This window comes from Melanerpes formicivorus, unplaced genomic scaffold (genome assembly GCF_026170545.1).
Source record: "Melanerpes formicivorus ecotype bairdi unplaced genomic scaffold, bMelFor1.0.p_v2 SCAF_126, whole genome shotgun sequence".
In the NCBI taxonomy this organism is placed as follows: Eukaryota; Metazoa; Chordata; class Aves; order Piciformes; family Picidae; genus Melanerpes; species Melanerpes formicivorus.
Genome location: NW_027142478.1, coordinates 658,295 through 682,670, shown reverse-complemented (window position 1 = coordinate 682,670; position 24,376 = coordinate 658,295). Strand labels below are relative to the sequence as shown.

At 53.9% G+C, this 24,376-nt stretch overlaps 1 protein-coding gene across 1 annotated transcript; it reads right to left on the bottom strand.

The window, feature by feature from the left end:
- Positions 1–4,493: 4,493 nt before the first annotated feature.
- LOC137456478 (olfactory receptor 14A16-like) lies at positions 4,494–5,453 on the bottom strand. The gene has a single exon (XM_068167943.1). The coding sequence runs from the start codon at positions 5,424–5,426 to the stop codon at positions 4,494–4,496; it is 933 nt and encodes a 310-aa protein (XP_068024044.1). The 5' UTR covers positions 5,427–5,453.
- Between the last annotated feature and the right edge of the window lie 18,923 nt (positions 5,454–24,376).

Sequence of the window (24,376 nt, the reverse complement as noted above, 5' to 3'; positions counted from 1 at the left end):
AAGTTATTAAGTACCTCAGCCTTTTCCTCATCACATGTGACCATGTCACCAGTTTCCTTTCTGAGGGGGCCCACACCTTCCCTAGTCTTCTTCTTCCCATTAATATACCTGTAAAAGTTCTTAGTATTCCCTTTAATCTCCCTGGCTAGATTCAACTCAAACTCTGCTTTGGCTTTCCTAACCAGGACTCTTGCTGCTCGGGCAGCTTCCTTGTATTCCCCCTGTTCTACCTGTCCTTCTCTCCACTTCCTGTAGAGTTTCCTTTTAAGTAATAGTGTGTCCAGTAGCTCCTTGCCCATCCAGGCAGGCCTCCTAGCATTCTTACCTACTTTTCTCTTTGTTGGTACACAGAGCTCCTGGACACAGAGGAGGTGGTCCTTGAATACTGACCAGCTGTCCTGGGTCCCTCTTCCCTCCAGGGCTTTGTCCCACGACACTTTGGCTAGCAGATCCCTGAAGCGATCAAAATCTGCATGCCTAAAGTCTAGGGTCGTGAGCTTGGAATACTTCCTCCTGATTGCCCTGAGGATGTTAAATTCAACTGCTTCATGGTCACTGCAGCCAAGGCCGTCTATGAGCCTCACATTGCTTACCAGCCCTTCCCTGTTGGTGAGAACAAGGTCCAGCATAGCACCATTTCTTGTTGGTTCCTCCACCATTTGGAGGAGGAAGTTGTCTTCTATGCAGTCCAGGAACATCCTGGATTGCTGGTGCCTTGCTGTGTTGTCCCTCCAGCAGATATCCGGGTGGTTGAAATCACCCATGAGGACCAGGGCTTGTGACCTGGAAGCTGCTTCTATTTGCCTATGGAGGGCCTCATCTGCTTGGATCTGCTGGTCAGGTGGCCTGTAGGAGACCCCCACAGTAATATCTTCTTCCCCTGTCCTGCCTTTAATTTTGACCCATACACTCTCAACTAGCTTATCATCCCTCCCCAGTTGGAGCTCCACTGATTCCAACTGGCTATTGACATAGAGGGCAACACCTCCTCCTCTCCTTCCCTGCCTATCCTTCCTAAAGAGTTTATACCCATCTATGCCTACATCCCAGTCATGGGATTCATCCCACCAAGATTCAGTAACAGCCACTATGTCGTGGCATCCCAGCAGCACCGTGGCCCTTAACTCATCCTGTTTATTGCCCAAGCTGCGCGCATTCGCACAGAAGCACTTCAGCTGGGCTGGCCCTGTCCTCCTCTTGTGCCAATTCCCCTCGGTTTCCACAGAATGTCCTGGTGGATCATTCGTGCCTTACCTCAGGGTAGCAAGTTGAGAGCCCTTACCAGCTCTCCTTCTCTCTACTGCTGGTGAGCTGCCCCTCTGTTTGTCACCAGCCAGCAGGAGACTATTAACCCCTTCCCCCTTCAAATCTAGTTTAAAGCCCTATCAATGAGCCCTGCCAATTCCTGCCCCAGGATTCTTATCCCACTCTGGGACAAGTGTGTCCCATGAGTTGTTTTCAGCTCAGGTGCCTTGAAAACCAATCCATGATTGTGGAACCCAAAGCCCTGTCGATGGCACCAGCCCCTGAGCCATGAATTGATCTGTTGGCCCTTCCTCAGTGTGTCCTCATCCATTGCTGACGTTAGAGGGATGGCAGAGAACACGACTTGAGCCCCTGATCCCTTTAGCAGTTGCCCTAAGGTTCTGAAGTCTTTTTTAATAGATTGTGAGCCTCTCATTGTTACATCGTCACTGCCCACCTGAAAGACCAGCAGTGGGTAGTAGTCCGAAGGACTCACGAGGTTGGGAATTCTATCTACAACATCTTTTACTTGGGCACCAGGGAGGCAGCTGACCACTCTATGAAATGGGTCTGGTCTGCATATTGGGCCCTCTGTTCCCCTCAGTAGGGAGTCTCCTATGACGATGACCCTGCGAGGTTTCTTTTCTGGGTAAGTTTTGATGGCTGGCCTGAGGCAACCTGTCATTGGTGCAGCTTCTGACCTTCTTGGGTCCTCGACCTTACCAATGACCTGTTCCTCCTGCAGAGCCTCATACCTGTTCTGTAACTGCACTGGAGGCAGCGTGCTGCTCACAGGAGCAGACTTCCTTTGTTTGCATTTCTTCCGTCGGGCAGAGACCTGTTCCCATTGGCCCTGCTCATGTGGGTTACTACAGGGAGGTTGAGAATCTTGCTTCTGGGAAGGTATCAAACTCCCTGTTCCCCTAAGTGTTACCCCCTGTTCTGGTTTAGAAGAGATTACATTATGGGAATCGTCAATTTTCTGCTTGCCATCTCTTCTAGCTCTTAGCCTTTCCACCTCTTCTTTTAGTTTGACCACCATGCTCATCAGATCACTGACCTGCTCACACCTGACACAGGAGCTGCTCCCTCCAGCCTCCATGTCGAGTGCCAGGTTCCAGCACTCACTGCAGCCACCTACCTGAACCTCTGCATGCTTGTGTGTGGTCTCTGTTTGGGTGCCCACTGTCCTTCTGTTAACCTTTGCTCTAGTGGTGACCATCTTGCAGTAACCACCCTCTCCACACGGCTTTTTGTTTGTTTGTTTGTTTGTTTTTTGTTTTTTTTTTGTTTGGTTTTTTGTTCTCAAGCTGCCTCCTCTCTCCTCAGCCACGCGCTGGGGTCTGTTTGGTTTGCGCGCGGTCTCCGCGGCAACCCCTCCCCCAGCTACGTCACTGCCCTCCGGCAGGTAGGCAATCTGAGCCCGCTGCCCCTCCTCCTCTCTTTGGAAAGTCCCAAGCCACCAGCCCCTTACCGCCTAAAAAGCAAGGGAATCAAAGCCAAAAGCCACAAAGCCAAAAGCCAAACTCCCAGAGCTGTGCTTCTCAAGCTGCCTCCTCTCTCAGCCACGCGCTGGGGTCATCCATTCCTTCAGTCCTGCTGTCCCCAGTCTGACTCTACAGAGACCATGAGAGACCATGGCAAAGGCCTGGCTAAGGTCCAGGCATGAAATATTTCCTTCTTGCCCCTACCCAGAGAGGTTTGATGATCTCTCTCTTGTCCTGCAAGGGCCTGCAGATGGCTGCAGGAGAGTCTGAGCTATCACTTTTGACCCAGGACCACAAATGTGCTGAGGGTGACAGGCCTGGAGTTTGCCCCAACCTCCTTTTTTACCTTTCTGAAGATGCCTTTTCCAAGGAGCCAGAACCTCTCTGATGGCTCTGTGCACATTTCAGGACACAGCCCAGGAAGGGTGATGTGAGCAAACAGCAACATTTGCAATGAGCTTGTGCAGACACCTGAGAGGAATCTCCCTGGGGCAGTGAGGTTTGTGCTGCAGTCACACACAGAAATGTCAGAGCTCTGTCAGGTGTCCACACCTGAGCTGGCCTCATGAACTGCTTCTGCACCTCAGGATGTTCAGACAGAGTCTTTCTCCATCACTCACACAGGCTCTGCACTTCAGCAGGCAGAGTGTCCTTGGCGTCCTGCTGCCCCTGCCAGAGGCTGGGAGGCTCCTCACACCTCCAGTGCCTTGGTACCCCAGCCACAGCTGATGGTGTTTGTGCTCACTCAGCTTCCTCTCACCCCACACACCATGTCCATGATTGCATCTGATCTGTGCAATGCCAGCAGCCACTGCTGACCTCCTGAGCCTGTGACCTGCAACTGGGGGACAAAGAATCTTTGCAAGTTGTGGTGAGAGGCCGGTGGTGGAAATGGTGGTGGTGAGTGGCTAGAGCAAGATGATTACCCTGGGACAGCTTCCTCAGGGTGTGCAGTGAACAGAGACACAGATCACAGCCTGCTCTGCTGCTCCTTCAGGCCTCTTGCAGGAGGCCTGTCTGTGTCAGGAGACTGCTGTGTGCCCCAGCCCTGCACACTCACACTTGAGCTGTTCCCTGCTGTTTGCATCACTGGGGCACTTTCTTGGGCCTGCTCTGGAGAGACACCTTGCATGAAGCCCTAAGCCTTCAGACTGTGCCCTGAGCAGATCATCTGTCTTTGTGGAACTGCTCTTGGTGTCCAGCTCAGTCAGAGTAGTTCCCATGGCCTGTCCCTGCCTGTGGTCACAGGACTGGCATGCAGCAGACCAATGACCAAGCTGCCACAGTACTCAGGCCTTGCACTGACCCAGGAGAGGCTTGAAGTGGAAAGGGAACAGCCCTGGAAGTCCAGGTGCTGGTGCTCCCTGGCAGTGCTGCTATGCTGGGACTCTTTGCCCCTCTGCCTCTGCACACAGGACCTGTCCCTGAAGCTCCAGAGGAGGCTTGGAGAAAGGTACTCAGGAAACAAAACTTTTACTAAAAGGTTCTTTATTTATTTTCCTCCCCCAGAACTGCACAGGACCTGGCCTACAAGCTCTGGAGATGTTCTGGAGGAAGGATCACAGGAAGGAAAATGTTACACAAAAGTTCTTTATTATTTCAACCAAAGAAAGCAATGGTCCTACTGCACAAACTCAGAAAACAGAGAATGTGTTAGAAAAGGGATGACAGTTTTACAAAGAGGAAGACACCACCACCACCAAGTACAGAAGCCAAGCTGGGCCTGCACTGAGTGACAGCAGAACTGCTCTGCAGAAGAGTTTATTGCTTCTGAAAGCATCCAGGGATCAGTTGGTTCAGGGCAGCCTTGAGCTCCTGGTTCCTCAGGCTGTAGATGAGAGGGTTCACTGCAGGAGGCACCACTGAGTACAGAACTGACACCACCAGGTCCAGGGATGGGGAGGAGATGGAGGAGGGCTTCAGGTAGGCAAAGATGCCAGTGCTGAAAAACAGGGAGACCACAGCCAGGTGAGGGAGGCAGGTGGCAAAGGCTTTGTGGCGTCCCTGCTGAGAGGGGATCCTCAGCACTGCCCTGAAGATCTGCACATAGGACACCACAATCAACACAAAACAGACAAATGCTAAACAGACACTGGCCACGAGGAGCCAAAGTTCCCTGAGGTAGAATGTGGAGCAGGAGAGCTTGAGGATCTGGGGGATTTCACAGAAGAACTGGTCCACAGCATTGCCCTGGCAGAGGGGCAGAGAAAATGTACTGGCTGTATGCAGCAGAGTGTGGAGAAATCCACAGGCCCAGGCAGCTGCTGCCAGGTGGAGACAAACTCTGGTGCCCAGGAGGGTCTCATAGTGCAGGGGTCTGCAGATGGCAACATACCGATCGTAGGACATGATGGTGAGGAGAAAATACTCTGCAGTAAGCAAGAAAAATACAAGGAAGACCTGTGCAGCACATCCTGCATAGGAGATGTCCCTGGTGTGCCTCAGGGAATTGTCCATTGATTTTGGCACAGTAGTGGAGATTGAGCCCAGGTCAAGGAGGGCGAGGTTGAGGAGGAAGAAGTACATGGGGGTGTGGAGGTGGTGGTCCCAGGCTATGGTGGTGATGATGAGGCCATTGCCCAGCAGGGCAGCCAGGTAGATGGCCAGGAACAGCCAGAAGTGCAGGAGTTGCAGCTGCCTTGTGCCTGGGAATGGCAGGAGGAGGAAGTGGGTGATGGAGCTGCTGTTGGCCATCTGCTGCCTCTGGCCATGAGGCACTGTCAAAAGAGAAGGAGACAGTGAGAGAAGACTTCTCTCAGCACAGCCAAAACCACTCCCCACAGACCCTCCCCTGTCACACAGACACTTACTGCTTCTCAGGGACTTTCCTTCAGCTCCAAGGCTGGGGCACTGCTTGGTCCTCGTTTAGGGTAAAAGGCAAGAGTGGGAGACCTCCCCATGGACTCTAAGTCACCCTGCTCTGCACCTCAGCTGGAGGGTGACCATGCTCCCATGTCACCCTGAGAAGCCACCAGACACTGCTGAGAGCAGAGGGATCCACCACACAGCACTCAGTGTCTCAGGGTCTCAGCATCCCACTTCTAGTTCAGGAGACACTTGGCTCAGTGTCCCCTGGAAGGCAGCACAGCCTGGATGGACACTTCAAGGACACAGCCAAAGCATGACCATGGCAGGTCCTGAAGTCAGCTCATTCCCAGCCTCACACCCTGCACTGCCCAGAGCTTCACAGGCTCAGGACAGCTGGGACACCTCATTGCTGTGGCTCCACCTGCATAGAAGATCTCACAGTGTCTGTGCCTGACTGCAGCTGAAGCTTGCATGCCCAGAGAGCCATCAGCAGCACAAAGAGCATCTGAGACAGACAAGGAGAGGGACAAACAGACACTCAGGAATGCCTTCAGGTGAGGAGTGTAGGCACTTGGTGAGGTTCCCAGTAAAGCTCTGTGTGATGGTTGAAGAGGCTCAGCCCTTGCTCTAAAGGCACAGCTGAGTTTTCCTCCTCACCAGCCAGGCCAGAGAGAGTGGAAGCAAAAATTCAGGAGAGCAGAGACTGGGTCAGGAAGCCCTGGCCTGAACAAAGTCATGAAAAGTCCCCCTGAAAATGTTCTGGAAATGAGCTGGAGCTGAGAGCAACCCTCACCCACACAGCAGCCTCTCCACAGCAAAAGGAACCTGCCTTGCTCTGCCCTGCCTTGCCCTGCCAAGGGTGACTCCTTCCAAACACAGCTTCTCCCCAGAGCAGCATGAAAAGCTCCCTGGGGTGCTTGAGATCTGAGCCTGGCAGGCAGCAGAGTCCCTGCCCCAGCACACAGCCCCAGCTTTAGGAGATGCCACCAGGAACTGCAGCTGCACTGCCCTGCAACCACAGGCTCACCCTGTCAGCAACTGCAGTGACTTCTCCTCCAGTGAGCTCTCAGTCAGCCTCCCAGTCGTGGCCACTTCAAAGCTCTCTCTGCCTTCCTCATCTCCCTGAGATCCTCTGGCAGTGTCCTCAGCCCTGCTGTGTGGTGCAGAGAAGCTGCTCCTGGGCAGAACTCCATGCAGCCAAGGAGCCAGGCCCAGTTCTATGATCAGCCCAGGGCATTTAAAGGAGCCCTCTGGTGGCTTTGGTGCCAGGTAAACCTCAGGGACTGAGAGGAGGCTGATGAAACCTCTCCAGAAGTCAAAGTTAGAGTCAAACTCTGAAGTTTCTTGTAGTGTTAATTGGTTCCACTGGGGGACACTACAAGGAAAGTGTCTTCACAGTCTGGTGAGAGCAGAGAACTGAGGCAGTGCTGACAGGTCAGGACAAGCAGCTCAAGGTGGCTCTGCTGCTGAGGAAACCTGGAGGGGTTTCACTGATCCAAAGGGCCAAGCCCTGACCCCCAGTCCTCGGCAAGGCAGATCCTGTCCCTCACCTGTGGCTCAGGCCTCTGCTTGGGGCTGTGGGGAGTGAGGATGAGCAGTGAGCAGGGTGGGACCTTGTCAGGTTTTGCTGTGGTTTGCTGCTGAAAAGTAATGAACTGTCCCTTTAAAAGTACTTTTTACCAGATGCTTTGTGTAATAAAAACCTCTCCAATTAGTTGCAGAAACCTTGGCAATAATTAGAGCTTCAGCAGTATTTAATGAGCCCCATGGAGTATTTGGGGCTGATTACATCATCCTTAGGTACTGCCAGGAGACTCTGCCAAGGTACTGCCAAGAAGCCTCTCAAGAAGTCCAAGTCAGAAGAAAACTCCAAAGTACCTTGAAGCACTGATTGGCCTCACTGAGGCTTGTTACTGACAAAGGCTCCCCAGGGACTCCTTAGAGCAGCTTGTTAGAGGCCAGGATTGCAGGGAGACAAAGGCAAAGTACAGGGGAGAAAAACTTGCCTTTGGTCTAGGAAGCAGAAAGGCCAAGCCCTGACCACTGCCCTTGGAAGAGAAGAGCCTGAAAGCCTCAAAGCAAAGTTTCTCCTCACAGGCCTTAGTGGCAGAAGCAACTGCCAGAGCCAAGGGGACAAAGACCTTGGTCCTGTTGGGCCTCTCAGCCTTGCCAGAGCCCTTGGCCATCCCTACTGCAGCCTCTCCTCCACTGTCCCATGCCCACAGCCCTTTCCCTTCAGGCTGCTGACACCAATCTTTCTTTCCCACCTATCTCTCTCCCTGCCATTTCCATCCCCAAGCTGTCTGTGCTCTCCCTGCCTTTTCCTGACACCTCTGGATGGCCTCATGCATAGCAGCTCTGCCCTTGGAGGGATATTTCTTTGGCCTCATCTCCACTCTGAATCTTCCAAGATGCTCTTTGTGGAGGTTTTGGTCTCTCCCCACTCCCCAGGAGAGCTCCATCCTCTCTGAAACCACCCTTCAGCCATGTGTACACTGCTATGGCAGTGCCCTGAGCCTCCATTCAGCAGGCTGAAGCAGCCCAGATCCCTCAGCGTTCCCACAGAGATGTCAACCCCCATCCTGAAAGATCTCCTCTGCAGCCTCTGCAGTTCCTCTCCATTCCTTCAGTCTGGACATTCCCAAAGCCGGACACCAAGCATCCAGATGTGGCCACAGCAGTGCTGTGGGTGGGCCAGATGCAGTTGGCCTTCTTCCTTATGTGCAGGGTTTGCTCCATCCCAGGGCATTTGGAACAGCTCCTGACAGATGCTGTGATGCCTTTCTGGCTGGGGCTGGGAAACACCAGAACCTCCAGCTCCAAGGAACAGGCAGTTTGTACTGGGATTGTGCCCAGCCTGTCAAGGTGTGGGAAAGGGGATACAGGTTGTATTGGGAGGAGACACAGATGAGTGGTTGGAGGGCTTCCAGTGGTGTAGCTTTCCTGGGAGTGGGCACCATCTGTACTGGGAACAGGACTCCTTAGTCCTGTTATGGTTGTTATTAATATTCAATACTTTGCTGCACCAGGGGAAGTTTAGGTGCAAGGTGAGGAGAAAGTTCTTCCCAGAAAGAGGAACTGGCCACTGGAATGTGCTGCCCAGGGAGGTGCTGGAGTCACTGTCCCTGGAGGTGTTCAAAACAAATTTGGATGTGGCACTTGGAGCCATGGTTTAGATGTCAGGGGGTTTTGGGGGATAGGTTGGACTTCATGATCACTGAAGTCTTTTCCAACCTGGGTGATTCTGTGTTTTTGTGATTAGAAGGTGAAGGGAAAAGTCTGAACACAGCTGGTGACCAAACCAATGCCTGGTGACAAACCCAAGAGATTCCAAAACATGTAGTGAAAGGTGAGGAGAACATCTCCTGCCCAGCTGATGGAATGAGAAACTCAAGAGTCTCCCAAAAGCAACAGAAAGAAGGGAAAAGAACCTCAGGAAAGTCTTGCTCAGTATTGCTCTATGAAATGCAGACAGGCCTGAGGCCTGGTCCTTGCAATGGGAGCTTAGGAGAAGACAGAGGCTTAGGGCCTGCTCTTGAAGGTGACCTTTGACCCAGCTCTTCCCAGAGAGGTCCTTGCTGTCCCCTGTTCTGCACCCTCAAGCAGACCAGCACTCACACATGCCCTGCACTCTAACAGCCATGCAAACAAAGCAGAACAAGCTCAGGGTTATTGCTCCAACCAACTTCTTGAGACTGAAGCCCAAGGCAGGAATCCACAACCATAGCCAGGCCCAGAGCTCTGAGAAGCCCCAGGTGGTGTCTTCCTTCTGCACTTCATGCAGAATCTGCTTGGTTCCCATATCTCATTGATCATAGAATGGGCTGGGCTGGAAGGGACCTCCAAAGGTTATCTTGTCCAACCTTCCCAGGGACATCCTCAACTAGATCAGGTTGCCCAGAGCCCTGTCAAGCCTCACCTTGAAGATCTCCAGGGATGGGACCCCAACCCCCTCCCTGGGCAACCTGTTCCAGTGTTCCACTCCCCTCATGGGGCAGAACTTGTGCTGGCTCCTCCTTCCTGCACAATCCTGCTTTGTTCCCATCTCTCACCCATGTCTATGGATGTCCTTCTTCTCTGATCCATGGAAACACAACAACTTGTGTTCAGTGCTGTGCCCACTCCTCCTTCTGAGGCAAAGACCATGCCTGGAGCCATTCCCTCCTGAGCAGCTCTTTCTGCAACCTGTTTCCCTCCTCCCTGGGAAGCTGATCCTGCACCTGCAGTCCTATTCCAGAGGACTGGGAGAGCAGAGATCTTCACCATGGCCTTTTCTGCTTCACTTTCTCCTGAGCAAGGCAGAAACCATCAGGCCAAGCTGTGCCAAGCAGAGGCCCTTTCCTTTGCAGCACTGTTTCATTTGTGCCATTTCACATCTCCTTGGTCCCAACTTGCACTGATCAGTCACAGTTGTATTTGGGAGCACTGCCCCAGGGGGACAGATTCCTGACCAGCTGAGGGGTAGTCTTTCCCTGCCTTTACTGCCACATCATCAATACTTTCCCTTTCCTCCTGGTGCTGCCCACCCTGTGTGTTTGTTCCTTATTACGGGATGGTGACAGCCTGGATGGGTGCACACCCTGAGTGTTTTTCCCACAGAGGTTCCTTGACTTCAGGCAGTCAATGTTTGCTAATCAGTTAGGTTGCATCTCTGGAGACATTTGGAATCTCTCTTCTCTGGATCAGGAGCCTCTTCCATCCCCATCCTGTGCTTCTAATTCTGGATTATCCTTAAGGGAAGTGTTCATCCACAAGCTCAACAGGAGCCACCAGTGTGCACTTGCAGCCCCGAGAGCCAATTGTATCCTGGGCTGCAGCAAGAGAAATGTGGCCATCAGGGCCAGGGAGGTGATTCTCAGCCCCTGCTCCATCCTGGTGAGACCACACCTGGAGATCTGTGTCCAGTTCTGGAGCATCTATTACAAGAAGGATCTGTAGGGGCTGGAAGGTGTCCAGAGAAGGGCCACCAGGGTGAGCAGAGGGCTGGAGCTGCTCTGCTATGAGGACAGACTGAGAGAGTTGGGGCTGTTCAGTCTGGAGAATAGAAGGCTCCAAGGATTCCTTCTTGTGGCCTTGTAATATCTGAAGGAGGCTACAAGAAGGATTGGGATGGAATTTTTAAGGTGTTGGATAGGGATAGGACTGGGGAGAATGGAGCAAAACTAGAAGTGGGGAGATTCAGACTGGATGTTAGGAAGAAATTCTCCCCCATGAGGGTGGAGAGACTCTGGCACAGGTTGCCCAGGGAGGTGGTGGAAGTCTCATCCCTGGAGGCTTTGAAGGCCAGGCTGGATATTGCTGTGAGCAACCTGCTCTGGTGTGAGGTGTCCCTGCCCATGGCAGGGGGCTTGGAGCTGGATGATCCTTGAGGTCCCTTCCAACCCTGACAATTCTGTGATTCTTGGTATGTCCAAGAGGTATTATCAGGTATTGGAATTCCAGTGAATGCCCTCCCCCCTCCAGCCCTTCCTTAGGGTTCTCAGGGCAGTTGCTGCACCCCCAGCAGTTGCTCTCATCAGCTCTCTCTGTTGTGTTCTGTGTCCATCCAGAAAGGACATTTGCTACCAAGGGCTTTCTTTCTAGATTCAGGTGATGAGATTTTCAGTTCCCTTTCTCCTTCTCTTCAGTCTGCTGTTCCTTCTCCTGCACTAGTGCCTGCTGGGACAGGATCCATGTGATTAAGAGGAACCCACTGGCAATTTCTGGGGAGCCTCAGATTCACTAGAGGTGATCTGCACCATGCAATGTCCAGAGCAATGTGAACCCTACAGCACTCAAGGGAACAAATAGTTAGAAAGCAGCCCCATGGAGGACCTGGGAGTTCTGGTGGGCAGCAAGTTCTGCATGGGACAGTAATGTGCCCTGGTGGCCAAAAAGGCCAATGGGATGCTGGGGTGCATTTGGAAGAGTGTGGTCAGCACTTCCATGGAGGTTCTCCTCCCCCTCTACTCTGCCCTGGGGAGGCCCCGCCTGGAATATTGTATCCATTTCTGGGCTCCCCAGTTCAAGAGGGACAGGGATTTGCTGCAAAGGCTGTGAGGATGCTGAAAGGACTGGAGCACTGCCTGATGAGGAGAGGCTGTGAGCCCTGAGGCTGTTTGGTCTGGAGAGGAAAAGGCTGAGAGGGCATCTGATCAATATCAATAAATATCCAAGGGCTGGGGGTCAGAAAGGAAGGGACAGGGACAGCCTCTGCTCTCTTGTGCCCTGGGATGGGACAATGGGGCAATGGATGGAAATTGCAGCACAGGAAGTTCCACATCAAAAGGAAGAAGAACTTCTTTACTGTAAGAGTTTCAGAGCCCTGGAACAGGCTGCCCAGAGAGGTTGTGGAGTCTCCTTCTCTGGAGACTTGCCAGTCCTGTCTGGATGTGTTCCTGTGAGACCTGCACTGGATTCTATGGTCCTGTTCTGGCAGGGGGACCCACAGATCTCCAAAGGTCCCTTCCAATCCCTAACCCTGTGAGTTGTCACAGGGCTCTGAATCCAAAGGAGATCCCAGTAGGAAATACCAAGGTTCCAGCTACAAATCATGAAGTCTGAGCTTCATCTTCAAGGATCCTTCTGAAGTCACCTTCCACTGCCCCCTTGGACTCTTTTGTCTCTCAGTTAATGCATCCATGTGGCAAGTCCAGCTGCCTTCAAAGCAGTCTAAGTTGTTCACAGAAGCTGAGAGGCTCTTTCCATTTTGCTTGGAGGGGCTCCTGATTGTCATGGGTTGATTTGACTCTGCTGCTGTTATCCAGACCATGCTGCAGCCATGCCAGGCTCAGAAATGAAAGTGCTGGCTGGAGCAAAGGATGATGGGGCTTGAAGTTCAGATTGCAACATGGGAGGCTCCCTGTTCCACTTGCTGCTTCTGGGTTCTGGGGTTTTTCAGGTGTTGGCCGCTCCTCTGGGATGGCAGTGGGACAGGGAGGGGTAGGGGAGCAGCTCCCTGCTTTGGGCATTTGCCTTGTTTGCTGCTGCTTGCTGCTGCTTTCCAGTGTGACTTTTCTGCTCACAGGCTGAGGTCACTGTACTTTTGCATTCTGATGATCTGATTTGCTCAGGAAACTCTTCTCTCATTTGTACCTGTATTAACACAAAGAGGTTTTGTGTGTTGTTCTTTTTCCCTGCATTCTGTGTTGGGGGAGGCAGAGAGGTTAAGCTGCTGGTTCAGCTGAACCCATTATATTCCTTTTCTAGAGCCCAACGGGGGGCAGGAAAGCAGCTGCCTTAATAAGGACAGATTTTGGCAGGAGACAAAAGGATTGTGGTAACAAAAAGAGATAAGAAGAGGATTCAATTAAGGCTTGAGGCTTGTCAACAGAGTTTGACAGAAGTATTCTTTCCTGTGGTGTGTTCACTATGTTGATGGATTTGCTTTTGGGGATCTGATGAGTGGCAGTCCTGTTTGTACTGTTGATGGTGCTGTTAGCTTAGGGTGATGGCTCAGAGATGTGCTGCCCACTGCTGGGCACCTTGCTCTGGTTTCATCCAGAGCAATACAGGACACTCCAAAGGAAACCACTATGAGATCTGCCCAGGTGCTGGATACTGAGGAGTGGCAGGGAGTGGGGGAGGGAAGGGGCAAATTCTTAGGCTGGTGGTCACCTCTGGTGCTTTGGAATTTCAGCCCTGAGCAAGTGCAAAATCCTCCCCAGCTGGGGAAAGGTTTGGGAAAAGTCTGTTGTCAGCCTGGGAGTTCCTGAGAGACAGAAATCACTGCAATGTGCTTGGGCTCGGCCCACGCCTCTCGAGCCCTTCTCATCTCTGTGCAGAGGGCTCAAGGGCAAGAGAAGGTCTCTGGACCTACAGACAGTGCCACAGGCATGGCAGCTGTGTCAGAGAAGCAGCCTGTGCCAGGATCAGCTGCCCCTCAGAGTGAATGGTGCTTATGACCAGGATTGTGCCCCAAATATTACCAGAACATGCTTCTGTGTGTGTGACTCAAACCCCCTTTGTCTTCCCTCCCTTCTGGAGTCATTGGGGGTGGGGGGGGCCCTTGGCAGCACTGAGTCCAGGTCAACAATCTGCCTGGGCATGTTTCCACCCCTATGGCAAACAAGGCCCAGGCTACATGTTTGTTTGCCCTGTTTATGGCGTGTGCTTATGCTCATTTGGCAAAGTCTCAGCTGATTGGTTAATTATTGTGTTAGCAGTGGGTGCTGACTGGAGCAGTATTCTTTGGGGCAAATGGTAAATAGGAGTTGTTTGGTAAACAAGTGCCCCCCACGCTGGTGTCCCTGCCTATGCCTGCGTGCGTCTCTGTGCTGCTACGGTCCGCCTCGCCCGGGACTTGAAGCAGCTCCAGAAGGCCTCGCTGCACATTGCCACTGTTGCCCGGCTGGGGGCAGTGCCGTGGAGCGTGGGGTCAACTGCCGCATGAGCCATCGCCACGGGAGGAAACCATGGCAGCCCCTGTGCACCACCGGTCCTGAAGCGCTACAGCCCCCAGAGCGGGGAACCTTTGCCAGGTGCTGCGCTTCGTGGAGCCAGCGGCAAAAGCCTCTGAAGCTTCCCCTGGGAGGCTCCAGGACCTTTGTGCTCTGGGAGAAGCAGCAACCCTGCGGCACAGCCACGCGGTCGGCGCCGTTCTCTAGTTCCTCATGAGGGCACAGCCGTGCCGCGCTGTCAGGACTCTAAACACATCACCAAGGAAAGATTTCATGAGGTTCTCAGCTCGTGAGGAAGCCAAACCTTTGCTTTATAGAATTTGGGTTCAGGGAGTGCTGAAACTGTCCTGGGTTGAGGGTTTGCCGGTCACCGACAAACCCCTCCCCCACTGCTTCTCCAATCAGTTTCAACTCTAAATTCTAGAACTCATTTGGTTTGTCTGAAGTGCCCAGGCACAAATGTTCTGCAGAGGTGGTTCCACCAACCCAATACTGCTGCCTGTGAATAGAAACTAAATCCCCTGCTGCATAGTTTGTATATCAATAGACTACCAATATATCTATTCATTGATATCCTTGCTGCTCATTCCTGAGGGCACATCTGCAACACTCCTGTAGGGAAAAAGAAGCCTACAAGGAAAGCAGCTGATCCTGCAAAGGACCAGGAGGGATCAGGGTCCCCATGGGAACAAGAGGAAGAGCCAGGGCTGCTGGCTTGGTTCTTATCTCTGGCTTTGGAAGATGACCAAGGACAACCAGTGGATGAAACAAGCAGCAGGCCCCAGCAAGGCAAGGGAAATCTCTGCTCCTCTATCCAGGCCTGTGTCTCAGCTGTGAAGGAACTGTCCCAGGAGTTCCATCAGCTCCAGAAGAAGCTTTTATTCCCCACCTGTACAGTCCTGTGTTTCAGCCATGAGGAGCAGCTGCTCCCCTGTCCAAGGGACAGAATCTGGGAGGCACACAGCACAGCACACCCTCTGCTTTACTTGTGTGACCATGGGGAGGACATGAGGAAGTGGAAAGGAAAATCCAATCCAGCCCTGGCTGCAGGAGTCTGTGACTTACAGGGGAATTGTCCCCCCTGAGATGCTGCCTCAGTGTCCACTGGGAAATGGCCGAAGAAGAGCAGGGAAGCTGAAACTGCTTCTGGTCCTCCTGAAAGGACTCCCAAAGCATCTTCACAAGATGCAAGGGACCCAAGACAGAATTAGAGGGGCTCTGCCTCCAACCAGATGGAAGGGAGAGACAAATTGGTTTGTTGGACTGTACAGAACCAATGGCCTGGCAAGTTGAACCCATGAGAGGATAAAGCTTTAGTAGATACAGGTGCCCAGAGTACTCTGACACCATCAAACTATGAGGGGTGGAACCCATCTGTGTTTCTGGTGTGACAGCAGGATCCCCATACCTGGATGTGTTGGAAGCTGAGTACTGGGATGCAAGCCACAGTTTGCTTTCACTTGGAGGCATGGAAGGAGTCACTGGACTCGATTGCCCCAGAGGTGGGAACACAGCCCCAGCATTTGCAGCATTTGGACTGGGCATGGACTGATCCAGACTGTGCTGGAACAGAGTGGAGCTGCAGAGCACCTGCAGTGAGCAGCCCTCTGGGTACTGTAAAGCGACCTCCTGTGGAGTGAGAATGGACAGTGCCTGAGGTGTGCTGCTGATTGCTGCTGGGCATGGTGCAGGTGGCACAGAATGAGGGCTTGGGAATATCAAAGGTTAAGTTGAAAGTTTGCTGCCATTACTCCACACCATCCTGCCTCATGCCACCTTCACAGGGACAGTGCTGGCTGGAGCACAGTACTACAGGGCCTGAAGTTCAGATGGCAACATGAGAGGCTTCCTGTTCTGGTTGCTGCTGTTGGGTTCTGGCTATCAGGTGCTGCAGCAGGGGGACTGCAGGTGTTTAACTCCTGGCTGCTGCTGCTCACTGCTGTGCTTCTTTCTGCAAACAGCCTCAGGTCAGTGTGCATTATGGGATCTCATTTGGATTCAACTCTTTTGATCTTATCTCAAGTCCTTATCCCAGCCCAGAGGGTTTTTTGATTCATGTGTGTATTTTTCCCTCCCTTCTGTTTTGGGGAGGAACAGGCAGCTTAACCTCTTCTCAGCTCTTCAACCTGTTCCAGCCCCAGAGTGGAAAGCCAACAGAAGCTTTCTGAGTTCTTCCCAAGATCTCCATGAGCTTCCCCCTACACCCTCCAAAGATCCCAAGAGTCAGTCCTAGGACCATCCAAATCCCAAACACCTAAGGTCACCTGAAAGCCCCTGAAGAATGCCTCTGAGATGCCCCTCAAGACTTCTCTGAGAGCCTCATCGTCCCCTCTCTGAACTGGGCACACAGCTCCACCCCATCCCTTGGGAGCAAATGCCCCCAAAATTCAGGCATTGAGGCAGGGATATCTGAAATAAAAGCAAACAGACAGGATTTGGGTAACTTTTGGGTTTTATTGAGACAATTGGTCAATGGACAGAGGATTTCTTACCCCAGGGAGACACAAAGCATAAGGGAAGAACCAGACAGACCCTGGCAAAGCCCTGCCCATCTCCACTGGGAGCTCCAGCTGTGTCGACTCAGCACTGTAATTGTTCTCATTAGCAATAATTGGTGTTCAGATGGGCCGGAGGTGTTTGTTGCTGCTGGTGTCCCCAGTCCCTGAGAAGTGCAAAGGAAAAAGGGATGATTTTTGTGCTGGAAAGGCCCTCTCAGAGGGTTCACGATTACCCAACAGATTCTAGGTGTATTTATGCCGCCCCTCCAGTACAGGCTGCTCTCTGGTGTGGGTGCAGCGGTGCTTGCTGAGGAAGCGCTTCTCGCTGAAGCTCTTGCCACAGTCAGCACAGGTGAAAGGTTTCTCACCAGTGTGGGTGCGGCGGTGGCGAATGAGAGTGCTCCTATGCCTGAAGGCCTGGCCGCACTCAGCACAGATGAACGACTTCTCTCCAGTGTGCACACCACGGTGATCTGTGAGATCTCCCTTCTTGGTGAAGCTCTTGCCGCAGTCGGTACAGCTGTACGGCTTCACACCATTATGGATGAGTTGGTGCTGGATTAATGCAGTACTCGTGGTGAAGCTCTTGCCGCACTCAGCACAGGGGAACAGATGCTCTCCAGTGTGGATGCGGCGATGGATGGTGAGAGTGGAGCTGTGTTTGAAGCTCTTGCCGCAGTCCCTGCAGCTGAAGGCCTTCTCACTGGTGTGGCTGAGGTGGTGTTGCCTAAGAGTAAAGATATGCCTGAACCGCTTGCCACAGCTGTCACAAGAGAAGGGCTTCTCTCCAGTGTGGGTGCGGCGGTGCTGGGTGAGATGGCCGCGCTGGGTGAAGCTCTGTCCGCAGTCAGCACAGGTGAACGGTTTCTCGCCAGTGTGGGTGCGGCGGTGCTGGATGAGCTCAGAGTTCCAGCGGAACCTCTTGCCACAGTCACCACAAACGAAGGGCCGGGAGCCAGGCCGTGGGCAGTGGTGCTTCACTAGCTCTGAGCCACCTGGGAAGCTCTGCCCACACTCAGGGCACTGATTCAGCTCTTTGGGTGATACTGAGGGACCTGCTCTGGCTTCATCCTCCTCCATACATTCCTCCCCCTCATCCTGGTCACCTTCATCATCATCATTATCCTCCTCTTCATAGTTGTCATTCTCAGCATCATCCTCCATCTTCACCTCTTTTTCCTCCTCATCCTCCTCCACCTTGGGACTGCATATTGGCTTCTCCAACTTAATCTCTGGGTGCTGCTTCTCCTCCCAGCTCTTCTCTGGGTCCTTCTGTGAGGCCATACTGTGGCAGGAAGGGGTCACAGCTCTGCAATAGGGAAGATGGAAGCACCTGAGCCCAGGATCTCAAACCCTCAGATCCTGCCTGGGTCATGACACTCCCTGACTCCCAACACCCAGCTGGGGGAGAGAATGCAGAGGAGACCTCAAACCTTCAGTTTCTGCCACAGTGTGGGCACAGACCTCTAATACCTCTGCTGAGACCCCAGGTTCCTGTGATCAGTGCCCTGAGGTACCCTGGGACTTACAAGTGGTCTTGTCCTACTCTCCTCGAGCCTGGTGGCATTGGCAGGGTGGTTCCTGGCCCAGGCCCTGTCCTTTGATCTCCCCTGGCTCAGACAATGGAGGCAGCAGCACTGACCAAGGACAACCAAACCACCTCCAACCTTCTCCCACCACCCTCCAAATCCCATCCCCCAAACATCACCTCCTGCTCACAACTCACCCCCAGCAGCTTGGAGCATTCCTCAACTCCCACAACACCTGATGTGCCTCAGAGCTCCTGGAGAGTGAAATATGCTGCACAGGAGGGGGTGGAGGAGATTAGGAGCTGCCCTGGGGGCCGGGGTCCTGCTGTTGCCCCACTCTGGGTTTCTTACCTGTTGGGCTGCTCCAAGGGACAGATCTGCAAACTCTGCTCTTCCACAGCACACAGGGGCAGGGATGATGAAGAGAGGACACAGCCCCTGACAGAGAGAAGCAAAGGGCTCAGAGGAGAGCACAGACCTGCAAGATATGGTTCAGCACTGCCCAGGATCAGGCAGCACAGCTCAGCCTTGCTGGGGGCAGCTCCCAAGCCCAGCAGCACAGCCACAGCACACAGCCAGGGCTGATCAAGATGGGAAGCCTCAGCAAGTGCGGACTCAGCTCCTTGACCAGCACACAGCCCCCAGCACACAGCTGCAGGCCAGCACCACAACACAGCTGCCTCCACACAGCCTCTCCCAGCCCTTGCCTAAAGCTTCCTCCCACTGCCTGCCCAGGCCTCTGCTGCCTGCAGCTGCATTTGCCAGTAGATTTTGCTCTGGAACCATCTCTCCTCCCTGGCCCTGGCCCCACCACACCCACTCTGTGCTCAGCTCTGCCCTGCACACACCTCTCTACTGCCCACTCCCCAAGAGAAGTTCACAGCAGCCCTCAGGACACAGACAAAGGGAGCTTCATGATCTCTGCAGATGAAGCAAAGGGGGAAGGGACTTGGGCAGCTTCTTGCTAAACCTCTTCAGCCCTCACTGGGATGCTGGAGGAGTCTCTGGCTCCTGCCCAAACCTCACACCTCCAGCACCCTTCACACACCTGCAGCCCAAAGAGACTCACTGGAAAGGGCTTGGCTTCCTTCTCTCCCTGACCATTTCTCTCAGCTGTCTCTTTGCAGTTCCCTGGAGCTGCCACTCCACATCCCCAAGAGAAAATGAGGTTGGATGGGAGGGCACAGTGCCCATAAGCTGCTGTTCATCTCCCAGCTGACACAGGCAGAGCTGCAGCACATTTCACTCCTTTCAGCTCCTCAAATGCTGCCAGATTCTGCCATTCCCTGCACACACATTTGCTACCTGGGCCCTGGATCCTCTCCCCTTTTTGGGGGGACAAGGCCTAATTCCTGGCTGACCATCCCCAGGCCTTTCCCTCATTCCCAGCACATCCATGTCCCTACTGCCTTGGCTGTCCCATGGTCCTGTGTCCCCCACCTCCACTGCCACTGCAGCTGGAAGGGTGGAGTGGGAAATGCTGTGGCTGAGGAAGCATCTAAGGAACTGGGCTGGAAGCAGCAGCACAAGAATGGAAGGGGCCTGAGACTAAAGGCTGAGATCAGCTGGAGGGCTGAAAGAACAGCACCAAGCCAAGGGGGGGTTACAGATGAGGGCTGGGGAGGGACCCTGCAGCCACCTCAGGCAGCAACTGATGAGAGGAAGGGGGTCAGAGAGAGAGTGAGACCTCAGGTGACTCCTGCCATGGGGGATGGCTGGGCTGTGTGGGCAGGAGCCCTGAGTGCCTGCTTGGGCTGTGCTGCATGTCAGGAGGGGTCAGGGGACTGTCCTGAGCCAGGCAGGGTTTGGGGCTTTGAGCTTCTGGGGTCAGCTGCTGCCAGCACCATTGGAGGTAGGAGCCAGGCAGAGCCACACAGCTGCTGAACTAAGCCCTCCCACCCCCCTGCAGCCTTCACCCTCCATCTCTTCATCCATTGCTCCATCTCCACTCACTTGCTGCCCTCTCAAAATCCCCACGACCCCACCAAGGCCCCAGGGCTGATCTTCACAGCCAGTAGGGCCCTACAGAAGCCCCTGGATGAGAGCATGGAGGAGAATCCCTGTGGTGGGTGGAAGGCACTGGGATGTCTTACACCAGAGAGTAGAGACCTCCAGAAGGGACAGCAGAGTCCAGAGGGACACCACAAAGTGTCATCTAGCTTAGTTCATTCCCACAAGGCCTGCACCCACTCTCTACACAGGAACAGCACAGGATCTCCAACCTCCTTTGCCCTTCCTCTCTGCTCCCAGCAACATCTTCTGGGATCTCTCTCTGCAGAGGAGCTTTCAGGCCTTGGCAATGCTGCCAACTGCGGCCTGCAGCAGCCTGGCTCACCTGGGAGCTGCCTACCTGAATCTGTAACTGCAGCTCTTGGGTATGGGGGAGGAGGGGCAGAGAGGCATGGGGGAGGGGGAAGGCATTTGGGGCCTGGGGTTCTGGACTGCTTTGGTGCAGCTCTGGAGGAAGCTTTGGCCTAGGGAGGTTGCTTGGGTCCCGTGGCCCAGGCACACTATGGATTGTTGTGGATTGGATGCTTTGCGCTGTAGGATGCAGCTCTGAACAGCACAGCCATGGAAACTGCCCAATTCCATCCAACCCTCTGGCCACAGCTTGGCATCAACTCCTTTCACAAGGCTCAAAGAGAGCCTCTCTGCCTCCTGAAACCTAAGGCAATACCCTGCAGAACAAGTTGGAGGAGCTCAAGGGGACAAGCTGCAGAGGGGGCCCAGGGCAATCTCCTGAGCTTCAACAAGAGCAAGGGCAGGGTCCTGCCCCTGGCCTGGCACAATCCTCACAATCAGGACAGGCTGGGGGAGGAGGGGATAGGAATCAGCCCTGCAGAAAAGCACTGGGGGGTGCTGCTGGACAAGAAGCTGCACGGGAACAGACAGGGGGAGCCTGCAGCCCACAAGGCCAAGGGCAGCCTGGGCTGCACCAAAAGCAGCAGGGCCACAGATGGACAGAGGCCATCCTGGCACTTGGCTCTGCTGAGACTTCACCTGCAGCACTGCAGCCAGCTCTGGAACCATCAACACAGGAAGGACATAGACCTCATGGGGAAGGCCCAGAGGAGGAACACAAAAAAGATCAGGGGCTTGGAGCAGCTCTGCTACCAGGATAGGCTGAGGGAGCTGAGGGTGATCAGCCTGGAGAGGAGAAGAGAAGGCTCTGGGGAGAGCTAAGAGTGACCTTCTGGTACCTGAAGGGGACTACAAGAGGGCTGCAGAGGGACTCTTTGCAAAGCCTGCAGGGACAGCACCAGAGGCAATGGCTTCAAACTAGAGCAGAGCAGATTGAGATAGGAGGTGAGGAAAAAGTTCTGCACCAGAAGCCTGCTGGAACACTGCAACAGGTTGCCCAGGGAGGGGCTTGAGGTCCCAACCCTGCAGATGTTTAAGGTCAGGCTGGACAGGGCTCTGGGCAACCTGATCTAGTGCAGGATGTCCCTGCTGACTGCAGAGGGACTTGGACTGCATCACCTTTGCAGCTCCCTCCCAACCCAAACCACTCTAGGATTCTAGGAGTCTAAGGGCAGCCTCCAGGGAGAGCAGGAAAAAGATGAGGCAGAGAAGGACAAGGAAGAGGACAAGGAGGAGGAGAACCAAAATCCCTTCCTAACTCCCCCAAACCTCAGCCAAATTCCTGGAAAGCTCTTCCAGCTCTGCAGAGTTCATTCTGAAGAGAGCTGAGGGAGTTGCTAGGCTCAGGGATGTCTTGCACACTCTGCACAAATGCTCCAGAAGCTTTCCAAGTGCCCTCAAAACCAGCAGCACAGCTCTGCTGCCACACAATGCCAGGCTGCAAGGGACCCCAAGGCTCAGCTGCTCCAACCTTGCCAGCTGACACTGCACTGGAAAGGAGCTGGCCCAGCCCCCTGCCAAGCTGAGCCTTCCAACTCTGCCCTGCAGGGCAATCCACCACTGCCCTGGGGAGATGATTCCAATGGCTGACTGGCAGGGAAAAGCTTTTGCCTCTGCAGGGCACTGTGCCACTTCAGCTCAACTCTTGCAGCAGCTCTTTGAGATCTGCCTTTGGAGCATCATAAACTCTGAAGCACTGCAGTGCAAAGCAGCTCAGCTTCAACTTCCAACTGCCTGAACTCTCATTTTAAATTCAAGACAGGGGCCAGGCTCACACCCAGCCCCCAAGCTTAAGAACCAGCAACTAAGGTCAGAGTCAGCTCCCAAACACAAGAATCCAGATCAGAAATGCAGAGCCAGCCCCCAGGCTCAGAGCCAGCTCCTAAGTTCACATCCAGGCCCCAAGCTCAAGAACCAGCAGCTAAGATCAGAACACTTCCCAAGCTCAGAGCCAGCCCCTGAGCTCAAGAACCAGCAATTAAGGTCAGAACACTTCCCAAGCTGAGAGCCACCTCCAGAGCTCACACCCAGGCCCCAAGCTCACAAGCCAGCAAATAAGGTCAGAACCACATTTCAAGCTCAAGAGCCAGCCCCCAAGCTCAAGAGCCAGCCACTAAGGTCCAGAACCTAGATCAAAAGTGCAGACTCCGCTCCCATGCCAGCAACTAAGCTCAGAATCACTTCCCAAGCTCAAGAACCAGCCCCTGACCTCACAGACAGGCCCTGAGATCAAGAACCAGACCCCAAGCCCAGAGTGAGCAACTAAGCTCAAAACCCTTTTCCAAGCTCACACCCAGACCCCAAGCTCAAGAGCCAGAAAATAAAATCAAAACCACTTCCCAAGCTCAAGAACCAGCAGCTAAGCTCAGAGCCAGCCCCCAAGCTCAGAGCCAGCCCCCAAGCTCAGAGCCAGCCCCCAAGCTCAGAGCCAGCCCCCAAGCCCAGAGCCAGCAACTAAGGTCAGAACCCTTTCCAAGCTTGACAACCAGACCCCAAGCTCAGCACCAGCCCCTCAGCTTGAGAACCAGCAATTAAGGTCAGAAACCCTTCCCAAGTTCAAAGCCAGCTCCCAAGCTCAGCGCCAGCAACTAAGGTCACAACCACTTCCCAAGCTCCAGAACCAATCTCCAAGCTCAATGGCAGCCCCAGAGATTAAAAACCATCCCCTGAGCCCAGAGCCAGCCCCCAAGCCCAAGAAGCAGCCCTGAGCTCAGGGAACAAGCTCCTGAGCTCAGACCCAGACCCCAAGCTCTAGAACCAGCAAGCAAAGTTAGAACTACTTCCCAAGCTCAAGAACCAACCCCCAAGCCCAGAGCCTGACCCCTGAACCCAAAACCAGCAAGTAAGGTCAGAACCAATTTCCTTAGCTCAAGAACCACTTCCCAAGCTCAGAACCAGCCTTCAAGCCCAGCACCAGCCTGCAACCTCAAGAGCCAGCAACTAAGGTCAGAACCACTTCCCAGCTCAAGAGCCAGCCCCCAAGCTCAAGAGCCAGCAACTAAGGTCAGAACAACTTCTCAAGATCAAGAACCAGCCCACCAGCCCCCAAGCTCACACTCAAATCAAACATGCAGACTCAGCTCCTGGGCTCAGAGCCAGCAACTAAGCTCAGATCCACTTCCCAAGCTCGACAGCCAGCCCCTGAGCTCAGTGCCAGCCCCCAAGCTTGAGAACCAGCACCTAAGGTCAGAACTACTTCCCAAGCTCAGAACTAGCCCCTGAGTTCTAGAGCCAGCAACTAAGGTGAGAAGCACTTCCCAAGCTCAAGAACCAACCCCCAAGCCCAGAACCACTTCCTGAGCTCAGATGCAGTCCCCAAGCCCAGCGCCTGACCCCCAAGCTCAAGAGCCAGCAACTAAGGTCAGAACCAACCCCCAAGTTCAGAACCAATTTCCTTAGCTCAAGAACCACTCCCCAAGCCCAGAGCCAGCCCTCAAGCCCAGAACCAGCCTGTGAGCTCTAGAGCCAGGAACTAAGGTCAGAACCACTTCCCAGCTTGAGAACCAGCCCCTAAGCTCTGAGCCAGGCCCTGAGCTGGCGCCCCTGAGCCAAGAGCCTGATCCCTGAGCTCAAGAAACAGCCCCCAAGCTCAGAGCCAGCTCCTAAGCTCTAGAAGCAGCAACTAAGGTCAGAACAACTTCTCAAGGTCAAGAACCAGCCCACCAGCCCCCAAGCTCACACTCAAATCTAACATGCAGACTCAGCTCCTGGGCTCAGAGCCAGCAACTAAGCTCAGAACCACTTCCCAAGCTCAGGAACCAGTACCCAAGGTCAGACCCAGACCACAAGCCCAGAAGCACTTCCCAAGCCCAGCGCCAGTACCCCTAGCTCAAGAACCAGCAACTAAGGTCAGAAACCCCAAACTCACGCTCCAATCAAAAGTGCAGACTCAGCACCCAGGCTCACAGCCAGCAACTAAGGTCAGAACCACTTCCCAAGCTCAAGAACCAGCTCCCATGCTCAGAAGCTGCCCCCTAGCTCAAGAATAAGCCACCAAGCTCACACCCAGCCCCCGAGCCCGAGAGCCTGCCACTAAGGCCAGAACCACTTCCAAAGGTCACAGCCAGTCC

What these genes read in the sequence shown, in the direction of transcription:
- LOC137456478 (XM_068167943.1), bottom strand. Translation starts at nt 5,426, where the DNA reads ATGGCCAACAGCAGCTCCATCACCCACTTCCTCCTCCTGCCATTCCCA.